The sequence below is a fragment of the Benincasa hispida genome, chromosome 2, assembly GCF_027475165.1.
Source record: "Benincasa hispida cultivar pf3 chromosome 2, pf3_genome.v1.1, whole genome shotgun sequence".
Lineage (NCBI taxonomy): Eukaryota > Viridiplantae > Streptophyta > Magnoliopsida > Cucurbitales > Cucurbitaceae > Benincasa > Benincasa hispida.
Window position 1 is genome coordinate 51,661,573 of NC_143479.1, and position 24,579 is coordinate 51,686,151.

At 35.4% G+C, this 24,579-nt stretch overlaps 1 protein-coding gene across 1 annotated transcript; it reads right to left on the reverse strand.

Moving 5' to 3' along the window:
- Positions 1–1,938: 1,938 nt before the first annotated feature.
- On the reverse strand, positions 1,939–23,022 carry LOC120070770 (xanthine dehydrogenase 1-like). Its single transcript, XM_039022653.2, has 14 exons — positions 22,309–23,022; positions 21,645–21,744; positions 21,440–21,548; positions 19,624–21,129; positions 18,690–18,932; positions 16,751–17,065; positions 9,734–9,973; positions 8,779–9,063; positions 8,439–8,660; positions 8,186–8,347; positions 5,561–5,695; positions 4,060–4,296; positions 3,104–3,277; positions 1,939–2,298 (listed from the first exon to the last, which is right to left on the reverse strand). Exons 1-14 carry the CDS (start codon positions 22,442–22,444, stop codon positions 2,056–2,058), a joined length of 4,107 nt encoding a protein of 1,368 aa, XP_038878581.2. The 5' UTR covers positions 22,445–23,022; the 3' UTR covers positions 1,939–2,055.
- Positions 23,023–24,579: the final 1,557 nt, after the last annotated feature.

Here is a 24,579-nt window from a genome sequence, read left to right on the forward strand (position 1 = left end):
TATAAATTTTGACGCGCAAGTGATACCTAATTAGTATGTCATATATATCAAAACATCTGTAGTACATATTAAATTCAATATATATTATGGTATGTATGTGATACCAATATGTAATATATAACATATTATATGAATGAAAATAAATATTGTAGATACATACGAATATATTAATCACATAAAAGGGCAACAACATCCGGAAATTATTACAAAATGTGTAATACACATCCATTGAATCTAAAAGATATTGAATAATGACCTCGAAATTACAACGAAACTCTATGAAGGAATTAAAAATATATATTTTTTTCGAATTTTTATTTGAATGATTTGCTTATCTCTTAATTTTAAATTTAAATTTAAATTAAATATATATATTTTTTCAAATTTTCGTGATAACTCTCTTTTAGTTTTTTCTTTATATAAATATCCTACTAATTTTAAATTTTACTTTAAACAAAAATATTTTTTATTATATTTTTAAAATTTGATGCTAAAAATAGGAGAAAAATTAGATATTCCCTCCTTTTACGTGTGGTGCTAAACAATAGGGATAAAAAAAAATTTATTTAATAATTCTAAACGTGAAATTACCAAATATATCTTTATAATCATCCTCTAAAAGGGTTAAATTAATATTTATTTATACATAATCACACGTGGATAAGGAGGACAAACTTGTCATTTGCTCTATAAGAAAAGGAACAGCGGGATCAGTCTATGTTCGTTCTCTCTTTTCTTTCCATTTAATGAAACTAAAATAATTGTCCTTCGGCTGCAATTAAGGGTTTTTTCCCCCTAAAAAACATAAAAACAAAAAAGGGTGGAGAGGAAGATTATTAAGCCGTATAATCCATTACCTGCAAGGCCTCCATTCAAGAAGTTAGTGGAAAAAAATACCAGGCCACCATAAAATTGCAATAGGAAAATCACATCTGACAAAAATGAACTCATTCACCAATGCCCTTTTGCTCCAGGAACAAATTCATCCATGTCCGACCTGACGAGCTTAAAAGCTTCGTTCAAGTCTTCACAGGAAACTGATCCTCAGTCTTCGTCGGCAAGGGCCTCACTGCCGAATATCTCCCTTTGAAATAAAATGAAAAGGGATAATTGCTCGAATTGAAAGTTTATGAGCGATTGCAACCAATCCCTTAGTTTAGGTAGGGGTGTGTACGGTTCGGTTCGATTTTGGACCGAACAATGAATCGAACCAAAGTTCACAGTTCTCAAGTAAACAGAACCATGAAAACTGATTTCAATTAGTTTCAATTCCTGAACCGGTTCGGTTAATAGCCAATGGTTCTTTTTAATTGGACAAAAAGATTGGACTTGGACTGATGCTTATGGACTAATCAGTATTACTTAATATTTAATAATACTTTTATTTAATATAATATTTAATAAATATTAATATATAGAGTCGACTCGATTCGATCCGATTCTCTAGTTTTTCAAGACAGAGAACCGTTGATCGACCCGAACCAATAGGTTCGACTACTTAGTAAACCGATAGTTGCTTCTTTTTTAAAAAATCAGACCAAGCCAATCGATTGAGTTCGATTCGAACTGATTCTCCAATTTTGGTCCGTTCCTACCCATCCCTAAGTTCAGGGGTGGTCTATACAATTTTCCTTAATTAAGTTTTTAAAAGAATAGATAGAAATTTGTTAGATTTCAAAACAAATCACTCCAAAGAAGTTCTAGTGTAACTTTTATTATAAGAAAAAGGGAAAGAAACACAACAGATATTCAACTACAAAAGACAATATACTCAACTCGTTGAAGCTAATGACTTAGCATTACTACAAGCTAAATCTCAAGTCAACGAGAATTGGTATCCTCAGCTTCAATGCCCAGGGCAGTAGGCACCATCTATTGATTTGTTTATATTCCTTACTGAATTCAGAATGAAATTTTGAAATGATAAAAAAGATAAAATTGGCTTATAAGTTATAACCCACTTTTATTCCAAAGTTTTGTTATGAATATACACATACAAATGATTATTTTGCAAGGTTTCCTACAGCATGAGCACTAAATTAATATAAAACTGCATTATATGCTAAGCTTGGGACGGAAATTTGGACCAGCAAATGGAGTAGTGAATTCATCCAAACAAGCCATTCGGATTCGCTCCGGTGTAGCGGGATTATCAAGAGGAAACCAATCGTCATGCCCTGCCTCTTTCCTTGCGGCGATTATGGCATCTTTGATTGCAAAAAAGACAGCCGAGGCCAAAAAGAATGGAGGTTCTCCCACTGCTTTTGATGAATGGAGCGCCTTAACATTCGGGTGACCCTATCGATTAATCAGAGAAATTAGTATCCATTAACAAATGCATCTCATGAATCGATAAAAGCTTTAGATCACATCAAAATATAAAAAATCACAACTATTGAACCCTAGCTTAAAATGACGGGTCACAATAAATTTGATATTTTAAGAGTATTTCAACACTTTCCAAGGTTAAAAGTTGGTAGAATACTCAATAAGTAGAAATCAGTAGTAACTGAAAAAGAAATGATACTAGAAGGGCTCGAACACAAATCTTCATGCTATGATACCATGTTAAATTACTACTGAACCCAAAAGCGTGAGTAGGCGGCTTATGCTTAATTTAACTTGGTATCGATCAAAAGTTAGAAAATTCAATGTCATGGCATGCTCAATTATCTTTTAACCTAGCTATGTTAGGCTCTTTAACCATTATTGTAGCTATTGTAGCTCACCATATGTATGTGATACCTCCTCATCCATATCTAGCTACTGACTATGGTACACGACTTTCATTATTCACACACCACGTGTAGTTGGTAGATTTCTCATAATTGGTGTTGTTGCACATGCAACCATTTTATGGTAAAAGACTATGATCCTACTACTCGTTACAACGATCTATTAGATCAATGCCTACTTAGGCATTGTGATGTAATCATATCACAAGAGTACTTTAACATTATGTCAGAAATCGGAAGAAAATATATTTCCTAAGTTATGGTGGCTTTCCAAATAGCTATTTCAAACTTTTTAAAAGCAAACATTTTTCACATTTAATAACAATGACAATGAGAAACAATGAAAGAAAGAACATAAATTAGCATACCTTCAAAAGAGAAACATTAAATTTGAAAGGGACATCATTAATAGATGGAATCTTGTAACTTCCAGGTCCAGCAGTATACAGAGTACCAGGGGCAATCCATTTATGAGCTGTATCTCCCCATTTCAATTCTTCTAGAGCTACCCAACCCAATCCTTGTACAAATGCTCCTTCAATCTGTTGTATAAATGAAAGGAACCAAAAAGTGCTTAATTATATGTCATTTTGACAATGCATAAGTTCTACGACATCTAATATATTTATTTTTTGAGAATTTAAACTAAATAATAAAATCTCAAGGCACCAAGAGAAAATAACAACAATGCTATTTGACACAATCCATATCAACCAAAAAAATTCTCTACCAAAACAATGAGAATAAATCAAAAGGTTTGGGTCAAATGGGATCGAACAAGAACTACTGAAATTCCTACTGGATTGCTGTCTACCCTGTTGGTTGCTTAGTATCAAACAGCATTGGCCTAGTGCCATCAACCTGAGATGTCTTATCTAGTAACGAAAATTTGTCAATAACTTTTGTCTTTGTCCAAGTAATTAAGGATATGCCTTAGCATTCTCCCCTAGAAAGAGAGAAAATTGGCGTCATAAGAATGCATCTAAAAGATTTCACTGAAATGATAATGGAAAGTTGGGGTTTATGCTTTGTTGTGGGGTATTTGGAGAGAGAGAAACAATAGAATTTTTAGAGGGTTAGAGAGGAACTCTTTTGAATATTGGTTCGTTATAAATTATAATGTTTCTTTCGGCTCCGGTGATGAGTTCCTTTTGTAATTAGTTGGTAGGTATCATTTTGTTAGATTGGAGGCTCTTCCTCTAGGATGCTCTCATTTGTAGGCTTTGTTTCTCGTATGCGCTTGTATTTTTTGTTTTCATTTTCTCAGTAAAAGGTAGCCTTCTACTATATATATATTTCACTCAAAAAGGAAATTAAGGAGTACCTGGCCAACGTCAATGGCTGGATTGAGAGAATGTCCAAGATCTAGGAAAACATTTGCTGACCGAGTGTGAAAGTCTCCAGTTAATGTATCAATTTCCACTTCTGAAAATGCAGCACCATAAGTGAAATATCTGAAGGGAATTCCTTTTCCAGTTGACCAATCAAACCCGATTTCAGGTGTGATAAAGAAACCATGGGCAGAGAGATCGATCCTTTGCACGTAGCATGCAGATGCCAGCTGAAAATAATGGATGACTTTCATATGATATGATATAAAAAATTGGAAAGAGAACCACGACTAGCCGGAAATTAAAAAGAATTGCAAGTAAAAGAATTGTGCCATCTAAAACAAGCATTCGGCACTGTTTTCCAGATTAGCATTTTCTTATTTCAACTTGATTCCCAGGCCTTGCACCATGTGATTATTGTAGTGGAGCCGGTATTTTTTGGATGTGTTTTAGGTATTACAAAGCTCACACACCACCATGACATTTGTAAAAGAAAGTTGAAATTGCTCATTCTTTCAATTTCTTATATACAATAGAAAGTTACAGCCTAACTTATGCATATTGTAAACAAATATACACAAGGCATGTCTGAATACAGAGAAGCTGAAATTGCAAGTGGTTTTAACGGTTCAACAATTAACGAGGGAGTCAGGGTAGAGAATTTAGAGTAAAAGGACAAAATCTGACAAACATATACATGAATAGTAACAATATGTCCATATATTATGAAAGTTTAAAATATTAACTAATGGGTTTCATGAGCTATCTGAACATTAGCCGTTCTCCATTAGATATCGTGACCAGCTGCTACATAGAATTGACAATTAAAGCATCGAGACTATGAATAGACACTGTTATCAAATGATCGCCCACCAAGAATTAAAATAGTTTCTGCTTTAACATACAAAGACACTTCTTGTTCTCTAATCTGAAGATACCGTTGAAACCACAGTACAAACATTTCAAGTTGTAATTAGATGCCAGAATCCAATTGAAAACTATTTTGTAGGATAGGTGTGTTCAACAGAAAAATCTTAAGAGACTGTTCCGGCAATGCTTTGTTTTACCTTTATTCTTTCTTATTTTCATTTTTAGAAAAACATCTTTTGTCATAACCGATTTTATATTTTGCTTCATAAATTTAAGAAATATTCTGTCCTCCAAAAGAATTTTAAGAAATATCTTAAAGTTGTTTACAATTTGCGGAAACAAAAATATATGGCTTCTTTTTTACTGTTTTCAAAGTTTCTGAAACATAAACAATTTTTTATTTCATCATTTTGACCTATAAAATATATGATATATATAAAGAAATTAAGAAAAAAGTGAGATTATAATTTTGACTATTTTATATTTATCTATATGTAAAAATAGTTAGCGATACCAAAAACCTTTTTAATTCTATTTTCAATAAAAATAAAAAAACAGAACCTAAAACAATCACCAAACATGTCCTTTTTTCCTTTTTCACCAAACCCTTAACATACACAATACCTCTGCGAAAGAGCTGAAATTATGTTGGGAAGCAATAGGTTCCATCCTCGCCTTGATTTGCTCACATGCATCCAAAACTGCAGCTCCATACATATCAGAGCTGGCAGAAGCTGCAGTAGGAGATGCATTTGGAACCTGTTTTCACAAAAGAAAAGGGGATAAAACAAACCATCCATCGAAATATACCGGTCGTACTTGCTTCAATGTAAAAGTAACATAGGTCAACTAATGCTTAAAAGTCTCAAAATAGAATGGAGAAAAGATTCAACTAGTCAAAATATTTTGAAATGCTATTTGATCGCAGGAAGTACAAACTTGCATGATAGTAACAAACTTCAAAGAAGTAATATTGTTTAAAACAGGAGACAACACAAGGTAGATAGAGTTCCAGGTGGGTCAAGAACCTATAAACCTACCTACATTGAGCAAGGTCAAGTCTAAATAATCACAAAAGTGGCAATATGTTGCGATTAAATTTTCAAGGTGCACCAATGGTGGGAATTAGGGGACTTATTAAGCAAAGTTTCCAAATAAAAGTGTTGAATAGTGTTCAAACGTGGAAGATTAAGTGTACAATTAAAGATGCTGATCCAGGCAAAAGAAAATTTTCTTACGAAGGGAGCTCTGCGGTCTGCACATGCTGGGAATTCTAGAAGAACAAATGGGAATGGGTTGCTTAGAAATTTTGGAAGTTTACATTTCTAGGTTGCCAATGAGAGGATGGTAGACTACTCGTATATTAGGAATTCACCTCTTAATGGATGGCGAGGATTATTCAATCTAATATTGGAGTTAGCTTTTGTGGAAACACCATAATAGTGGCAAAATCTCTCAATAGGCAAAGTGAAAATCAACTTCTAAATTCTTTCCTTGATGCCCATGCCACTGGAGCATTGTTCCATACTCCATGGAACATTTTGCAAGTGCTTGTGTACTATGGAGACCAGCATAATACTTAGAGCCCAGGAAAGTAAATGCTGGCACCTATTCAGTTGGTAGTGAGGAATGTGGTGGCTAATGTACATGCCAATGCTTGCTTGTATAGAACTTCATCACCTTTCAAATGACATCCCTTTGTATGGTGGATATGGGCATTCAACCATGACTGTCATGGTTTGAACTTGTGAGGTTGGTAGAGTAGCAATAATTTTCCCAACTAGCTTGAAGTCTCTGACCAAATATCAAAAAGTGGATTTTAAAGGAATGCCGACACGGCACTTAAGATGCTTATGGAACAAAGTTCTTAAGTAATCCTTGTTGACATTGTTGGGTGGGTAGTGAATGAATGTGGAAGGTTAGGCTACAAACAAGAACAAGGATCACAAGAGAAATGCATTGCTGTATGACTCAGAAGAGCATTACACATATTCAAAAGCTCTTGAAGTGCATTTCGGTTGCCAAGAGATTTTAAAAATAGTGGTTTTTTCAGTTGCCAATAGAGAATGGAGGATTCATCCTTCTACAAGCCTCCAACAAGTTTCAAATTTTAGTATCGAGCAATTTCATTCCTTGTTGGTGGAACGATTCTTGAATTAGAAGTATTCATGGTTCATTCTTTATATTTGTCTTTTGTTGCACATCATTGATGCCTAATGGATATCGACCATGAATCATTGATGCCTAATGGATATCGACCACGAATCCTTCAAATTTGAGGATTGTTCCAACTAAACAAGGAATGAAATTGATCCGATATTAATACTACCCAATGCTCTGTGTTAAATAAAATTCCTGCAATGTTCTTTCCTCCCATTTAATATTGGTTTTTACTTCTTGGATCCTCTAATATTTCAAGTCCACAAGTGTGGGTGAATGTTAAGAGGATATAATACTAAATTTATCTTTATTTAGCTTAAAATTTTGGGTCAATCGGTGATTTAACACTCTACTTGATCTCTTGCAACCAGTCTAGTCAAGTGAGGAGAGCTTCACCCACACTCTTGATGCCATAACTACTTTCTACCTTCTGCACCTTGAAATTTTTTACCAACTCAATCAATCTAGTTGTGCAATTCTATTTTTTCAAATTTTCACATTGTTTTAGGAAGCGACTCAACTTTAGTCTCAAGCTCTCAGACTACTTCCATCCCTTCCCCACTATTTGTTGCATAAGAATATGGTCCTAACTCCTAGTTTTTGGTTATTCATCCCAAGAAAACAAAGGATTGTGGTCCTATTTTGGTTTCAATGTTGTCCATGTTGTACAATCCAGAGTCGTTACTAGATAATTTCTATGGTTCACCTGAGTTCCAACCACTATTGCCTTATTGAGTCCATTTTGTAATGGTTCTAATGCCAGGAAATAGCATGTATAAAACTGTGATTCCAAAAATCCAGAGAGGAGGAACAATTATGGAGAGAAGTATCAAAGCCATGGGAAAGAGTGATAAACATTTTATTTCTACTATCTTTTAAGAGTAAGAATTACGATAAAATATTGTACATAAATTTTCAGTGATTGGGAGAAAATATTGAAAATAATCTCTACAAATAAAACTTGTGTGAACTTATGGAAAATATAATTTATGTAGAAGTGAAATCAAGTTGAATTTCCTCTAAAATGGTATAAATTGTTTTAATATCAGAGGAAAAAGGTATAAATATTACAAATAAATCTCATATTACCTTGTCCGTACTTGTCTCTGATATGAAGACAGAACTTAGAGGAATATTAAAGGCAGAAGCAGCAACCTGTGCAACTTTTGTATGCAATCCTTGCCCCATTTCAACACCTCCATGTGTAACTAAAACTGTCCCATCAGTATAGACATGAACCAGGGCACCTGCCTATGGCCGTTAAAATGTATGAGGTCAGAATTCTTATGGATGAAATGTTACCCAAATAATAGCACGGTTATTTCAGCAAGTCTTTTCCCACCTGGTTCATTAGCTTTAATGTAAATGATATGCCAAACTTTGTAGGAACCATAGCTACGCCACGCTTCCGCCACCGATTTTGGCTGTTAAATTGCTCAACTTCTTTACGAGCATTAGTGAAATCACAAGATGTCTTAAGTTGATCCCATAGTGGCCCCAGGGTAGAGTGTTGAACTTGCTGACCATAGTGAAGCATATACCCTTCACCTTGGAAATTGATTTCCTACAGAAATATAGAATGCTAAAGTAATGGTCACTGCGACAAGAGAACGACATTGAGAACAATTATTGCTATTATTAACAAGATACCACAGCACTAACAATCAACATTATGAACTTACCCTTATCTCTTCTGGGCTTTTCTTAAGTTCAACAGCAATTCTTTGAATCCAATTTTCCGTAATAAGCATGCCTTGAGGACCACCAAATCCACGGAACGCAGTATTACTAGGAAAATTTGTGAAACAAACCTTTCCCTGAATCCTCACATTTGGTATCTCATATACATTATCCGAGTGGAACATGGCACGTTCAAGGATAGCAAGGGATAGATCTAATGAATTTCCACCATTGTTGTATATTTCCAAATCAAGAGCCATCACTTTTCCCTCATTTGTGAACCCAACCTGGGTCAGTTGTTTAAATCTTTCGTTATATACATTCATAACATTTCAATCAAAAAAAGAATACTTGCAAAAGCAGAAACAATAAGTTGGTTTGTTAAGAAACTAAATTGACCACAAATCATCAGCATAAGCTTTGGGTTCAATAGTGATATAATATGATACCAAAGTTCGGTCATGAGTCCAAACTTCTCTTACATCATGTTCTCCTCAACTAATAGTGATAATCATTGGCTTCATGCTCATTTTTTAACTCACAAATGAGGTGAGTGTGTAAAGTAATTAAAATTTTTTGTAGCATCAGCTTAAGCTTTTGAGTATATTGTTTAGTGGTTATTTGACATGATCTAACATAGTAATCAATGAGGATAAAAAATGGCCCTGTCTTCTCCCTCTGTGATTCCAAAAGATTTTCATATGTAAAAGATTTTGAAAAAAGAATGACATTGCCAAGTATTTATGTTCATCTATATATCAGAACCAGTTATTGAGGATGTCTCTCTCTTTTTCATATTGCCTGGCTGTTTTATGATCCAGGAAAGGGGGGATTTTTCTTCCGAATTATATGTTACAAGCAATATTGAACACATTCAAGTGCTTATTTCCCACGTTTGTAAAGATCAAAATCAAATTAAAACCCAACAGTAAAGTTGAACAGAGTGTAAAAGAACACCTTATACTTTCCAAGAAAGCTATGTCGCTGCCCTGTAATCATCATGTCTGTGTCCCTGTCTAATGTGATCTTCACAGGCCGATTCAACAAAAATGAGGGGACTGATGCCGCCGCAGCAAATGTAGCTGACCTTGTTTCCTTCCCCCCAAATCCACCCCCAATTCGTTTGGTTTTGCAAACTACTTTGGACATTGGAATGCCAAGAACACTAGAAACATACTTCTGGTGCTTTTGAGGAGCCTGCACAAAGAAAATTGGGATAATAAGCAACATTAGAAAAATTATAAAATAGAAATTTAAGAAAAAAATGAATAAAGCATCTTAAGAATGAACCAAGAACAAGGACATTGGAGCTGAAACTGTTAAAAGAAATTAAGAACTAAAAGTAAAAGATGTAAAAAAAAATCCATTAAAAATGCATAGATTCCACATGAAAATACTAGTGCTTGGATGGGATGAAAATAGCATAGACCGTCGAAAAACAGCTTGTAACCCTAGGGGTATTTTAGTAATTGTGTGTATCCTAAGGCTTCCCACTAGTCTATTTATTTGGCCTATTCTCTTGTACTTTGTGTATCAGAATGAATAATAAAAATCAGTGTCTATCATGGTTTTTCTCCCTGTACTAGGGTTTCTACGTAACTGTGTTGTTATTCTCTTCCCTACTCTTTTATTTTTAACATGGTATCAGAGCCCCACGACGAAACCCTAGCCGTTATGGGAGAAAATCAAGCACAGTCATCTTCTGCTATTGGAACTTCGATTTTTGACATGAAGACAGCTATTCGAGCAGCCGTAAAAGAGTGTTTTCAAGCAGCCTTGCCAGAGTTACTTTCGGCCGTCCAACAGCAGTCAACGGAGAGCCACCGTCTGTGGGAGCAGCCGCATCAGACAGATCCGATTGGTCTAGGTTACAAGGTGCTGCCTTCCGCACCGTTGGAGTTTGCCACGTAGTCACAGACATCCGCCCCAGTCGTAGTCGCGCCAGTCTACCGGTACGCTTCAGGTCAAATCGACCTCCAAGGGTCTGCCTCGAATGCGAATGCCGAGCGCGAACGCGACTGGTCTACTTCCGCCAGCAAACGCGAACCCGACCGGACGATTCCAGATGACCACCAAACGAGTGAGTCCAAACGGGTCTTCGACAGACGGACAGACATGTTTTCAGTCGATTCGAACCGTGGGTCACCGCCAGCCACACCGGTTGCGCCAGATCTGTCTGATCTATGAGGAGTCGCGCCGAACACGGTAGATCCGTCCGCGCCTGGCCCTAGTTCGTTCGACCAACAACAAGCCAACGACCACCTTCACCCAGTGACCCCCTCCAGCCGGCGATCTCCTTCCAGCCGTTAGTGGCTGCCCCGTTTCCAATCGGTTGTGGCTCGACCCAATATCCAGATGAAAACCCAGTAAATTCTTTCCCTATTTTACCTACTACAAATATCCTGCCTGGGTTTCCCTCAGTTGACAGTACGACCGGCCTGAGTACGGTTGGAATCAGTACCATCGCCCAGTCAGGCAATATACAGTCTTTTGGTCTTATTAGTGTGAACGAATTAGGATTGCAGATGGGTCGTTCACACCTGTTGCAGGAAAAGGGGATTTATCTCCGTTTAAGGGTTTGGTTTTGCAGGACGTCTTGCATGTTCCTAAAATTTCATATAATTTGTTATCCATCAGTAAGATTACAAGAGATCTGAATTGTCAGGCAGTTTTTTCACTCGACTCTGTTTTATTTCAAGATCTAAGCTCGGGGACGACAATTGGCACTGCTCCTAACTGATGATGCTTCCTCTAGGAATGATTATAGGACTAGCCTTGTCTCCTTAAACTTTTCTAACTCTGAGAATGATTTTCTGTTATGGCATTACCGCTTAGGGCATCCAAACTTTCAATACATGAAATACTTATTTCCACATTTATTTCACAATATTAATGTGTCTTCTTTAAAGTGTGAAGTGTGTATTCGTGTCAAACAGAGTCGTGTCTCCTTCCACTCCCAGCCTTATAAACCATCCAAACCCTTCACCTTAGTCCACAGTGATGTTTGGGGTCCCTCACCAACCACGACCTCCACAGGGAAACATTGGTTTGTCACCTTTATAGACGACCACACTTGGCTTACTTGGGTCTTTATTCTCACTGATAAGTCCGAGGTGTTATTTGAATTCCAGCAATTTTATGCCACTGTGGAAACCCAGTTTAATACCAGGATTGGTATTTTGAGAAGTGACAATGGGCGGGAATTTTTTAACGCTCCCTTCCAGAAGTTTCTTGCATCCAAAGGGATTATCCACCAGAGTTCGTGTGCCTACACTCCCCAACAAAATAGGGTAGCCGAGAGGAAAAATCGTCATTTGGTGGAAGTTGCCAAGTCCTTAATGTTATCCACCTCACTCCCATCTTACCTATGGGGTGATGCCATCCTTACTGCTGCTCACTTAATCAATCGAATGCCTTCCCGAGTCCTACCCTACGACTCGTTTAGTTTCCGATATACCACTTCAAGTTTTTGGCTGTGTTACCTTTGTTCACTCCCATGGTCCAAACCGCACGAAATTTACCCCCCGTACTTAAAAATACGTCTTTGTTGGGTATCCTCTCCATCAGCGTGGGTATAAATGTTACCACCCATCATCTCGAAAATATTTCGTTTCCATGGATATCACCTTCCTTGAAGATCAACCCTTCTTCCCTGTTAGCCATCTTCAGGGGGAGACCTCTAGTGAAGAGACTAACTAGTCCACATATACAGTTCCCTTGGAGTCATCTCCTATTCTCGAACATGTCGGTCCTATCCTTCCTACCAATCAAGTCCCATGGATAACATACTATAGGAAGAATCTCAGGAAGGAAGCAGCGTCACCTGTTGCATCTCCAGCTCCGGTCCATGAGTCAAACCCGACATCAGGTACGTATATTCCAAAAATTAATGAGATTGATACTTGTACTGAGACTAACAAGTGCAGAGAGGAAAAAGGAGAAAAAGGTGCTGACAGCACCACTATAGCAGATGGGAAGACGACAGTGAATGACGATTCAGACACAGTTATAGAAAATGTGAGTGATACTAGAGATAATGGTGAAAAGGTGGTGATTTCTGAAGATGAGAAACAGGAAGAGGAGACTAGTGATCACAGTGGAAATTCTGATAGATTAAAGAAGTATGATGCTTCTCTTGATCTTCCAATAGCCCTGAGGAAAGGTATTCGGTCATGTACAAGGTACCCTATGCATAGTTACATGACATACAGTAACCTGTCATCTGAATTTAGGGCCTTTACCACTAATTTAGATACAGGGGTAATACTGAGTAACATACAGGGGAACTGAAGTTTAGAAGGCTACTGTTATGGAGGAGATGAGAGCTTTGGAGAAAAATGGAACGTGGGACCAGGTGATCCTACCTAAAGGGCACAAGACAGTTGGGTGCAAATGGGTTTTCACTATAAAGTACAAGTCAGATGGGACTGTTGATCGATACAAGGCCAGGTTAGTTGCCAAAGGGTTTACTCAAACCTTTGGGGTAGATTACTCCAAGACATTCTCTCCCGTAGCTAAACTCAATACTATCCGAGTATTGTTATCAATTGCAGTTAATAGAGATTGGCCTTTGCATCAACTGGATGTAAAGAATGTCTTTCTCAATGGAGAACTTGAGGAGGAAGTCTACATGAATCCTCCTCCCGAATTTGAAGATCAGTTCAAACAGCGAGTCTGCCGACTGAGAAAGTCGCTATATGGGTAGAAATAGTCTCCAAGAGCCTGGTTTGACAGATTTGCCACTTTTGTCAAAGGACAAGGGTATACCCAAGGGCACTCATATCACACACTTTTTACAAAGAAGTCAACTTCAGGGAAGGTAGCAGTTCTCATTGTGTACATTGACGATATTGTACTCTCTGGTGATGATGATGATGAAATTGTGAAACTCAAAGCAAAGATGGCCAAAGAGTTTGAAATTAAAGACCTTGAGAAGTTAAGATACTTTCTCGGAATGGAAGTAGCCCGATCTAGGGATGGAATCTCAGTGTCCCAACGGAAATACACGATTGATCTTCTAACGGAAACAGGAATGACTGGGTGCAAACCTGCTGACACCCCAGTTGAATATAATTCAAAGCTCAGTAATACTAGTAACAGTGTTCCGGTCAATAAAGAGAGGTATCAGCTGTTAGTTGGGAAATTGATATACTTATCTCCTACAAGACCTAATATTTCATATGCAGTGAGTGTCGTCAGTCAGTTTATGCAGGCTCCTTGTGAAGAACACATGACAGTCGTTGAACGCATCCTACGATATCTGAAAGGTACACCATGTAAGGGGTTAATGTTCAAGAAGTATGATAAACGCTGCATTGAAACCTACACTGATTCTGATTGGGCAAGGTCTGTTGTTGATAGAAAATCAACATCAGGGTATTGCACATTTGTTTGAGGTAATCTTGTGACCTGGAGGAGCAAGAAATAGGGAGTTGTGGCCAGAAGTAGTGCAGAAGCTGAGTACCGGGCCATGAGTTTAGGAATATGTGAAGAAATCTGGTTGATGAAAGTGTTGTCAAATCTTCATCAAGACAATGAGCTCCCAATGAAACTGTTTTGTGACAGTAAGGCAGCAATAAGTATTGCAAATAATCCTGTTCAGCATGAAAGAATAAAACATGTTGAGATCGACCGACACTTCATCAAGGAAAGACTTGACAACGGAAGTATATGCATCTCTTATGTTCCCTCAAATCAGCAAGTTGCAGATGTGCTCACAAAAGGGTTACTAAGACAAAGTTTTGATTACTGTGTCAGCAAGTTGGGCCTTTTTTATATTTACGCCCCAACTTGAGGAGGAGTGTCGAAAAACAGCTTGTAACCATGGGGTATTTTAGTAATTGTGTGTACCCTAGGGCTTCCCACTAGTCTATTTATTTGGCCTATTCTCTTGTACTTTGTGTATCAAAATGAAAAATAAAAATCAGTGTCTATCGTGGTTTTTCTCCCTGTACTATGGTTTCCACGTAACTGTGTTATTTTCTTCCCTACTCTTTTATTTTTAAGATAGACTTTTATAGGAAGAAGTTAAATGATGGAAATATGGTTGTCAACATGCAACCTACCCACCAATGAAAATTGTGTTGCTCAAACATGAAAATGGAAAGTCCAACATTTGAAGATTACAAATTCAAGCTGGGTCTAAATTTTTAATTAACATTTATGACCTAGCTTGAGGGCAGTGCTAGATTTTAGCCCAAAAGGAGTTAACCTTATGCCATTGCCTCTACTTATTTATAGCCTCTCCTCTGTATTTCTGTGAATATCCCTTCATTTCTTCATTTTATTTTTTCCTTCTACTTCCACTTCTTCTCTCTCGTCCCTGATTAATCCTTTGGCCCACTAATCTTTTGCCTTATTTGTTATCTGCTAGACTTTTCTCATGCACATAGGCTTGCTTTAAAATTGAGGTTTCCATATCTCAAAAATTTGTATCACATGATGCTTACAAGGTACGTGGTGGTTTATATATAATATATTAAAAAATATATATATATATAATCTAACATGCTACTTTTTCTTCTTTCAGGAGTTTGATGTTGTGCAAGTTGGCCAGAGGGTTGTTCGTTTGTTGATTGAGGAATTCCTCCTCTATCCACCTTTCAAAGAGAGTATTTTTTGTGATTTTCGGGGTATGTGCCCTGTTATGGGATCTTTGGAGGGAAAAGAACAAAAAAGTGTTCAAAGTTGTGGATAGGGACTCTTGTGAGGTTTGGTCCTTGGTGAGGTTACACATCTCTCTTTGGATTTCAATTTCGAAGACTTTTTTGTAATTATTCCTTGGGTAACATCTTACTTAGTTGGAAACTCTTTCTATTGTGTAGTTTTTTTTGTATGCCCTTGTATTTTTTCATTTTTTTCTCAATGAAAGTAGTTGTTTATTCTTTTTTTCTTCAAATTAAAAAAATGGGAAAAAAAATTATAACTTTTTTATGTTTTTCCCCTTTAAAATTTAAAGTAATATATCTTTTGGTTTAAACTATATAAAAAATGTAGCACAAAGTAAGAAATATTTTTAGCTTCATTATTTGTTTAGATAGCTTAAGATTTAACTATAAATTACATTACTAGATAAATATATTACTGGAAATTTATTATGACACATATTCATACATTCTTGCATATAGTTAAAAAATTCGAGTGTCATATACCTTTAACCTTTGAAAGTAAATACAAGGATTGGGTTGCAGGTTCTTTTTTCTAACTTTATTAAAAGTCAATTACTTTATACGGTTTTCTCTGTAACTAAAAAATATTAACTTTGTGCTACATTTTTTCATTCTTGCACAAAGTATAACTACTGGAAATTGATAGGAAACAAAAACTTCATTGATGACATGAAACTCAATGAAACCGAAGGGGAAACTCTGTAAAAGAGGTCTTCGTTCTACCAAAGCGAGAGTAGTTATACTGATAATTCAAATTTCTGATTAGTCATAAATGTTTAAATGATACAAGGCTACCATTTCTGATAAGAACTGCCATGTACTCAAAATTATTATTTATATTTTCTTTAATAATTTAGATGTTTAATATTTTCCAATTTTATCTTTTCTAAAACATGTTAAATAAGGGTATTTTTGTCATTTTACTAAGACCTATGATGTGGCACACATTAGGGTTTTGGGGGGCTATTTAAAGCTTCGTCATCAGGTTTCATATCAATTTTCTGCCCCTTATAACAAGGTTCACATAGAAAATTAGAAGCCAATCAAACATAGTTTTCAATGACTCGATACCTTGCATAAAATGTTCAAACAAAAAACGCAAGATGAGATATATCCACAATGATATACTATAAGAAAAATAAAAAAGGTCCAGAAACAATGTAATCTTTCTCATTCATATATATATTCATTATATTTCCCAATTTCAAAGAGGTTTTCAGAACTATCCTTTTAAAAGAGGGGTATAACATCCAAAAAGGAGGGAAAAAAACATGAAAGAAAGTAACGAAAAAGAGGTATACCATACTTGTGTTGATGAAACCAGATGAACTTCATTACCAGAATCCGATGTCCATACCACACTACTATTTGGCTCCAAGTAAAAGTGTTCCTGACCTCCCACTTGAACTTCACCTTCAATGATCTTATCACACTGACCTGACTGGAAGCAAAATTCCACATCCCCTTTCTTCAAACACTTCTCGGTGTTGGGATGGAAACTCTTAGCAAGGATAGCATCCTCAATTGATAGTATAGCTGGGAGATCCTCGTATTCTACATGAACCTTTCGTGCTGCTAATTTCGCATTTTCATGAGTATCAGCAACTACCACTCCTATAATCTGGAAAAAAGAAAGTTGCATTTATTTCAGAAAAGTTAGAATAGAGGAAATTAAATTAAATACTAAAAACAAATTACTCAACGTTTAGAGAGAGTGAAATGTAAAATGATTGGAATCTAATGAAAGTGGTTCTACACTAATTCCTTATTTTCTCTAATGGACACATATTTTACGGATTCGATCTTTTGGTGCCTCTTCATCTTCTTCCATTACTACTGTCTACTGCCATCTGAGCTCCATCATTTTTAAATCTTAACTTCTGTTCTTCCAATTGGAATTCTGATGGCTAGGAACTTTGGGGTTGACCATGAAATTTTGCTATTCCTTATTCTTTTTGGTTCAATATGCAATTGTGACTTTAATCTACAAATATATGAAGATTTGGTTACAAAACAATCTGAAAATTTTCTGCTTATAGAGAATAGATGGGTTTTTAACAAGTTAAAATGGCCTACAAAAGGTCCAAATTCAAATTCTCTACATATTTGGCTTTGGGTCCTTCCTTTGTTCCTTCATGATTTGCAGAGGAAAACCAACTTTGTGGTTGTGGAAGACTAGCTTCCAAGTGATAATTGAGTTGCTGCCAAACTATCAAGACAAGCGACAGCAAACACTATAAATCTAACGGTGCCCAAAAAAGAGAGAAATTCCTTCTTTGGGAAGTTACTAATTCTTGTCTTACTACCGTGGATAGACTTCAGAACTGTTGCCCATGGATCAACTTATCTCCATCATGGTGCTGCCTATGCTATGCCAAGCCATTTATGAATCTACCCATCATCTATTCTTCAATTTGTCTTTTCTCCAAAAGGATTTGGTCGGAATTCTTCACAGCTTTCAGTTGGTCCGTGGTTCCCCCAAACAAAACTTAGAGCTAGCTTTGTTTATTATATATTGATCTACTTTTCAAAGCCCCTAAAGAATGTTTATGAATTCACATTATTTCTGCAGTTTTGTGGAAGATTTGGGATAAAAGAAATGCAAGAATCTTCCGGGATAAAAGCAAGGCTTCAAAGGACATTATTGACACTACCATCTTTATTTTATTTTATTTTTGTGTAAAGATATACTGGCATACAAAGCCATAGTTTTTGTTTCCTTATTGCAGATTGTTTCCCCCTTACTTTTCCTTCTTGCAAATTGGAAACATCTTTTGGATACCCTTTGGGCCCATTTGTATCTTTGAATATCTTTGTATATTTCATTCATCAAATAAATTGTTTCTTATCTTAAAAAAAAAAAGAAAAAAAAAGAAATTGAAGGAACAATTGCAAGAATCATCCCGATTCAGGGGTAGTTTTTCATTTTGCCTATTCATTATTATTATTTTTAAGGAAGAAACTTAAAAGATCGGAAAAACAATATTTTCATTTTCTCTACCATCTCTTATAAAAGTTCTAGTTTTTTGTTTTTTGTTTTTTTGTTAACTTTACGTTATCTTATTATAATACTTATTTTTTCATACATAAAAATTTAATATGAGCCAAATGATTGCTTGCTACATATATAGCACATAAAGCTACCATTACATAGATTCTAATCCACACTCTTTATAATACATATCAAATTAAATCATAAATAAAGGTAAGATTAGGAATGGCAATGTAGAATAAGATTTTATTACCTGTCCCACGCAAGTGACAAATTCTGAAGCAAAAAGTTCCTCATCATGAATAACTGCCCCAATCTTATTATCAGCTGGAATGTCTTTGGCCAGGAAGATGCCGGCAAAACCAGCAGATTTCCTGGCTTCCAAGTCATCTATGCAACGCATGCGAGCATGAGGCTTCTTGCTCAGAATCAAAGCAGCATGCAAACCATGAGGAGGTAAAGGTATGTCATCTGTATATTCTGCCTCTCCTGTGACCTAAAATTAGAAGTGTTGTATAAACATTCATCTCCGTGATATATTCTACAAGATCAACCAAGTTTGTTATTAATCGATTTAGTTGCATTTGGAATTTAGTCTATCTAAAAAACACGATTACCATACATTCCATAAGTTAAACCAAACATAACAATCACTTTCCAAATTATATTCCATCCTGATTTTGTTTCAATCAAATAAACGAAAATAAAATAAAATACGATCCTTTGTACAACGCCTAAACTTTTATGTTATGTAAGCATGTTTATGTAATTTTAAATTGTTTTAGAAATCTTAAATGATAATAAAAATAATAATTTAATACGAGTATGTATCAAAAAATGATCAATATTCTATGGATAAAATGGTACAACTGGATTGGTTATGCCCTTCCAAGTGCGAGGGAAATGAGACCAGAATGCTACAGACCCACCAGTTACAAATAAAGTAAATTGCAATAATACTTTAAGAAGTCTCATTCTTATCTACATTCCCAAAGCAAAAATGCAGTAATTCTATTAGATAATAACTCTAAATTGCACAAATGTTCAGATAATAAAAAAACTGTTCACAATGCAGAATGAACATTCTTTTACTATTAAGAGAGTGATAATGGATATATATCAGATGTTAGTAAGTTTTATATGCATTTGGTTCATTTCTATATATAAAGTGATACAATTTTACATACTTGAAGTCTTGCAGAAAGATGAACCTCAGGAGAGCCAACAGCCGTCCCATGTCTTTTGATCTCATAATCCTGACTTCCAATAACATGTGGCCGCTGAAATGACTTTACAGCAGAGAGATGTGACAATGGAACTTTCTCCCCAACAAGATTATACCTCCCCATCTCATGAGAAACCCAAAGATAAAATTTAAAGAAGAAGCTTAGAGTTAAAGATTTGCGGAACTCCACCATACCTCCGGGAGCATTTTCCTGCAGCAAAATATCTTCTTCTAAGACTTTCAATGCATTTTTGAGTAGCACTTGATCCCAAATTTTCCCAATTAGATACTTTTTAGTCCTTATTGCAGAAAGTGATAATGGAGCAACCCCACCATAAACGATGGATGCATCCGAAACAACCCAATTTTTACCTTCTTCCTCAAGAAAAACACGTATACCAGCATTTACAATGGCAATGTCATCATCTCGCCTATGAGCCTGCTTAAACTCCTTCACATACTCAAAGCGCCTACTCCATGGTAAGAATACAGAGAGTAAGAATTCATCATTCGCCAAATCCACTTTTCGATATCCCAGGAAAAACTTTTCAGCCAATGTTGTTCTAATCTTTCCCTTGCAATTAATAATTCTGAACTCTGCTCTTGTAGCCATCCAGAGAGGGTTCAAATCTGATATAGGACTTGCTGTACATATGTTCCCACCGACAGAAGCAACATTTCTTATTTGTGTCCCAGCAAACCATTTTAACTGTTCAATAAATGCTTTGCAAAATGAAGTTTCATATGCAGAACGCTCCGCTGTAACCTTTCTTAGAATGCTCAGAAGTTCCGATAATCGTACTGCAGCTCCTATCTCAATGCCATCGTCTCTCACATTCATCATATTTAACTCAGGAACATGCATAACATGAACCAGAACCTTATACTGCATTTTCTTCAACCTCATTTCAATTCCTACCTCAGTATTACCAACCAATAACTTGGCTTCAGGGTATCTGGCCTTCAAGTCTAACACTTCTTGAAGTGTTGTGGGCCGAAACCATTTAATCCCATTAAACCCACTCAAATTCAAATAACTTAATTTCTTTCGAAACAGCTCAGGAGGGAAAATAAGTTCTTTATCTGAGTATGTGCTGCCATCAATCTCACTATAAGAAACTGGCTCACACCTATTGCCACAAGCTATACTTTTTCTACAGTCAACCCTCTCATTCGTAGATTTAGATTTGCAAGAACATGGCTTCCCAGTTGAAGGGCAAACAAATTCATCTGTTTCACTGGTATTCAAAGAATTTGTGTATACTGCATCATCAGTTTTTGCAAAGACCCGGAATGCATCAATAATTGGTCTGTAACCTGTGCATCGACACAAATTTCCTGCAAGGCATTCTTCAATTTGCTCTTCGCTAGGTGAACTTTTACTTGACCTTAATAATGCATATATAGACATGATAAAACCAGGAGTACAAAATCCACACTGTGAACCATGAGCGCTTGCCAATGACTCCTGTAATGAATTAATTTAGAGAAAGTTGAAAATTTGATTTATAAAACTACAATGATAGTTGAGTATGGCTAGTTTAAAGTCTTCTTTGTTATCTCCAACCCTCTTAACAGTGACTCAAGAAAGATATAGTGGTTAGGGTCATAGTCAACTTTGATACATAGTTTTAAAGACAATAAGATCATTATTACCATCAAAAGAGAATAATTCAATCCTAAAAATTGTTATCACCAGGACCACAGTCCAATGGAATACTAAAAAACAACATAAATATTTAAAGCACTTGAAAAAGTATGGAAAATGGCATTGTTACTTGGATAGGATGCAATCCACGCTTATGACTGCCCAAACCCTCCACTGTTATTACATGCATCCCTTCTACAGAATACAGAGGAGCCAAGCAAGCATTAACAGCATAATGCCTGAAAGAAGATAGTGTTTATGCAAAGTTCAGTATGATACTTTTATTATAATAGAATTCAGAGAGAATGCATGTAAGAAACCAAATAGAGACTCACATGCATTTTTTAAAATTTGCATCGTAACTAGAAACCATAACAGTGCATGCTCCACAACCACCTTCGCCACAACCAAGCTTCGTCCCAGTCAAACCATTATCTACATCAGCAGAAAGAAGAAGAATCCAATTCCAAAATTTAGAACAACAGCAGTGAGTTTGGGATGATTTTTCATCAAAGTATTCTTCAATACACACCAATCAGTGCTTCTTCAAAAAATCAAATGATAATCTTTTTTAGAATTTTCAGGAATCGTTTTTCATTATCTAATCAAATTCAACAAGTATTTTAATAGTAATTTTTTATAGGCTAAAAAACGTTTTTTCACCCTCTCAAAAGTCACCTGAAACTCACTTGTGATTTCTTAATTGCTTTCAAACGGTTCTAAAGTAACCAAACCACCAGAAAGGGTTTCTAATTGAACTTTATACTAAACTTGATCTTAAAGAATTCCAAGATCCATAAACTCAAAACAGCAAACTGATTGACACATTACATTAAACCAATGCAAATAAACAAACACTTGGTGGGCATACAGTACCGTATTCCTCATAAATGATACATAAAGAAAACCATTGTTGAAGCAAATTACCTTACTCCCAACACAAAACTCTTATCAAGCTTATTAAGAGCCGAAACAGAACAAATTAAAAAATCCCTTTACCTCTAAGATACTCAAGAAGGGTTAAATGGGCTAATCCATTAGGAAGAACTCTGCGAACCCCATTAACGTAAACTATTGTCTCCTTCGGATCCTCTCCAATTTGTTCAAATTCTTCTTCACTCTTCAACGATCCCATCTGGGTCACTAAGAAGACTTGCCCAAGCTATCAAATTCCCAGAACTAAGAGCACTTGAATGATCAAGAAGAAATAATGGGTAAAACCCACGTGCCCAAAATCGATCAGAATCGAACTAAGGAAAGGAGCTTTGAGTATTCAAACTTGCAGGTGGCGAAAACGAAATGGGTCACTGTTGTGTTGAGTCTGTTGACATATCTGTCTGCTCATCCTCGCTAGCTAACATTTAGAAAACTAAGCTGTACAATAATTTATTGCCAAAAAAACAACCGAGAAGATAAACTCCACGCCCTTGCTGACACATAAATTCATCGATGATTGATTAATGGACAAAAAGTGGCTCATTCGTTTCATAGGGATTAAGGGGTAAATCTGTTTTGTACTTTAATTTTCGTGTCATGTTATTAACTATTGCATGGGCATGTGTTATTGACATTGTTTTTTTTTTTTTTTTTTTTTTGAAATTCATAAAATTCTACGAAGTCCAAAAAGAGAGAGAACTCCTATGAATACAGAAACCTGACCCAACTCAAGAAAATTACACAAACGTAAAGATTGCATCCCGCAAAGCCCATTCTGTCCATGACATGTCTCGTGGTATTAAAATCACTAGAAATATATTGGAATGTTATCTTTGGAAAGAGAAAGCAACACTCAAAATAACATATTATTACAGATAAAAAACGTTAGGTTGATTAGTGATTTTTTGTACTGATAATTGAGCTATGTTCATTTTGATAATGATTTTTTATTTAGTGATATATTGTACTGATATGTATTACAACCTTAATTTATTCTTCGAGAATGCAATTAAGAAAAAGAAAAATGTGTTGAGATCGAAGTCAAACAAAAAAAGTTTGTTAAGATTTTTCTTTTAAATTTTGCTCTTCTTCAAAACAAATTAACTATATGCAAATCAAGGTGAATTTGACTTGATGGTATTGATATGATTTTGAGGTTCAATCCCTATAATTTTAGGATTAAAAAAAACTATATGCATAGGTTTAAAACGAATCTTATGTTAGACTTTCTTTTTATTTTCCAAATTTAGCATAAATTTAACGGTTTGTTATTGGACTTGTGTCTCTGTGGAATTCGAGGATGATTGTGCTATTCCTTTAAAAATTTCTACTTGCATCAAAATACATATTATTATACTATTTAAGTAAATGCTTTTCTAAAAAGAGAAATCTTAACCAAATAATTCAAGTTATATTTTAATAACCAAGACAAGCACAGTGGGTATGGTTTTTTTTTTTAAACCTTTATTAACAAGTCCATTCAAATTTGCTTTTAGTTCCATTATAGGAGTGGATTTGAGAGTTAGCTATTTTAGTTGCTTACTATATATATAAAAGGGGTAAGATGAAAAGAATTTCACATTGTCATTTTAACCTTGGTTTCAATAGTTAGTTATTTAAATCTATTTAAACTCACCAATTAAAATCTTTATAATAAATGAGATATTTCTAACTCTTTATGATAAAACACAAATTTTCATCCAAAGAAAACTACCCTTTGTTTAATAGTTAACTATTTAAATCTATTTAAACTTACCAATTAAAACCTTTCCAATAAATTAGACCTTTCCAACTTTTTAAGGTAAAACAAATTTTCACTCAAACAAAACTTCTTCTGCATGTAAGTTTATTTTCATCTTTCATTTCATTTTCTGGTTTTGATTTTAACGCATTAGAGTGACTATTATTGTTTTCCTTTTCATCTTTATTATTTGTTTGGTGTCCATGTGATGGTAATATTGTTTTTCTTCCCATCGTCATTGTTTGCTTGATGTGCAAGTGATATTGGTTTTCTTCTCATCTTCATTATTTGATTAGTGCGTAGGCAATATCCTTTTCTTCTCGTCTTCATTATTGTTTGATGTGCAGTTAATATTGTTTTTCTTCTCATCTTCATTATTTGTCTGGTGTGCAGGTGATGTGTGCAGGTAATATTGTTTTTCTTCTCATCTTCATTATTTGGTTGGTGTGCAAGGGGGTAATCTCGATATAGCAAGATATTTTAGCCATGATGTCTAAAGATATGCTCCAATATAAAATGTTCATTTATTTGATTCTCATTGTCTCGTCACAGTAATCTACTAATTAATGAAATCAACGTTCTAAACTACTAAA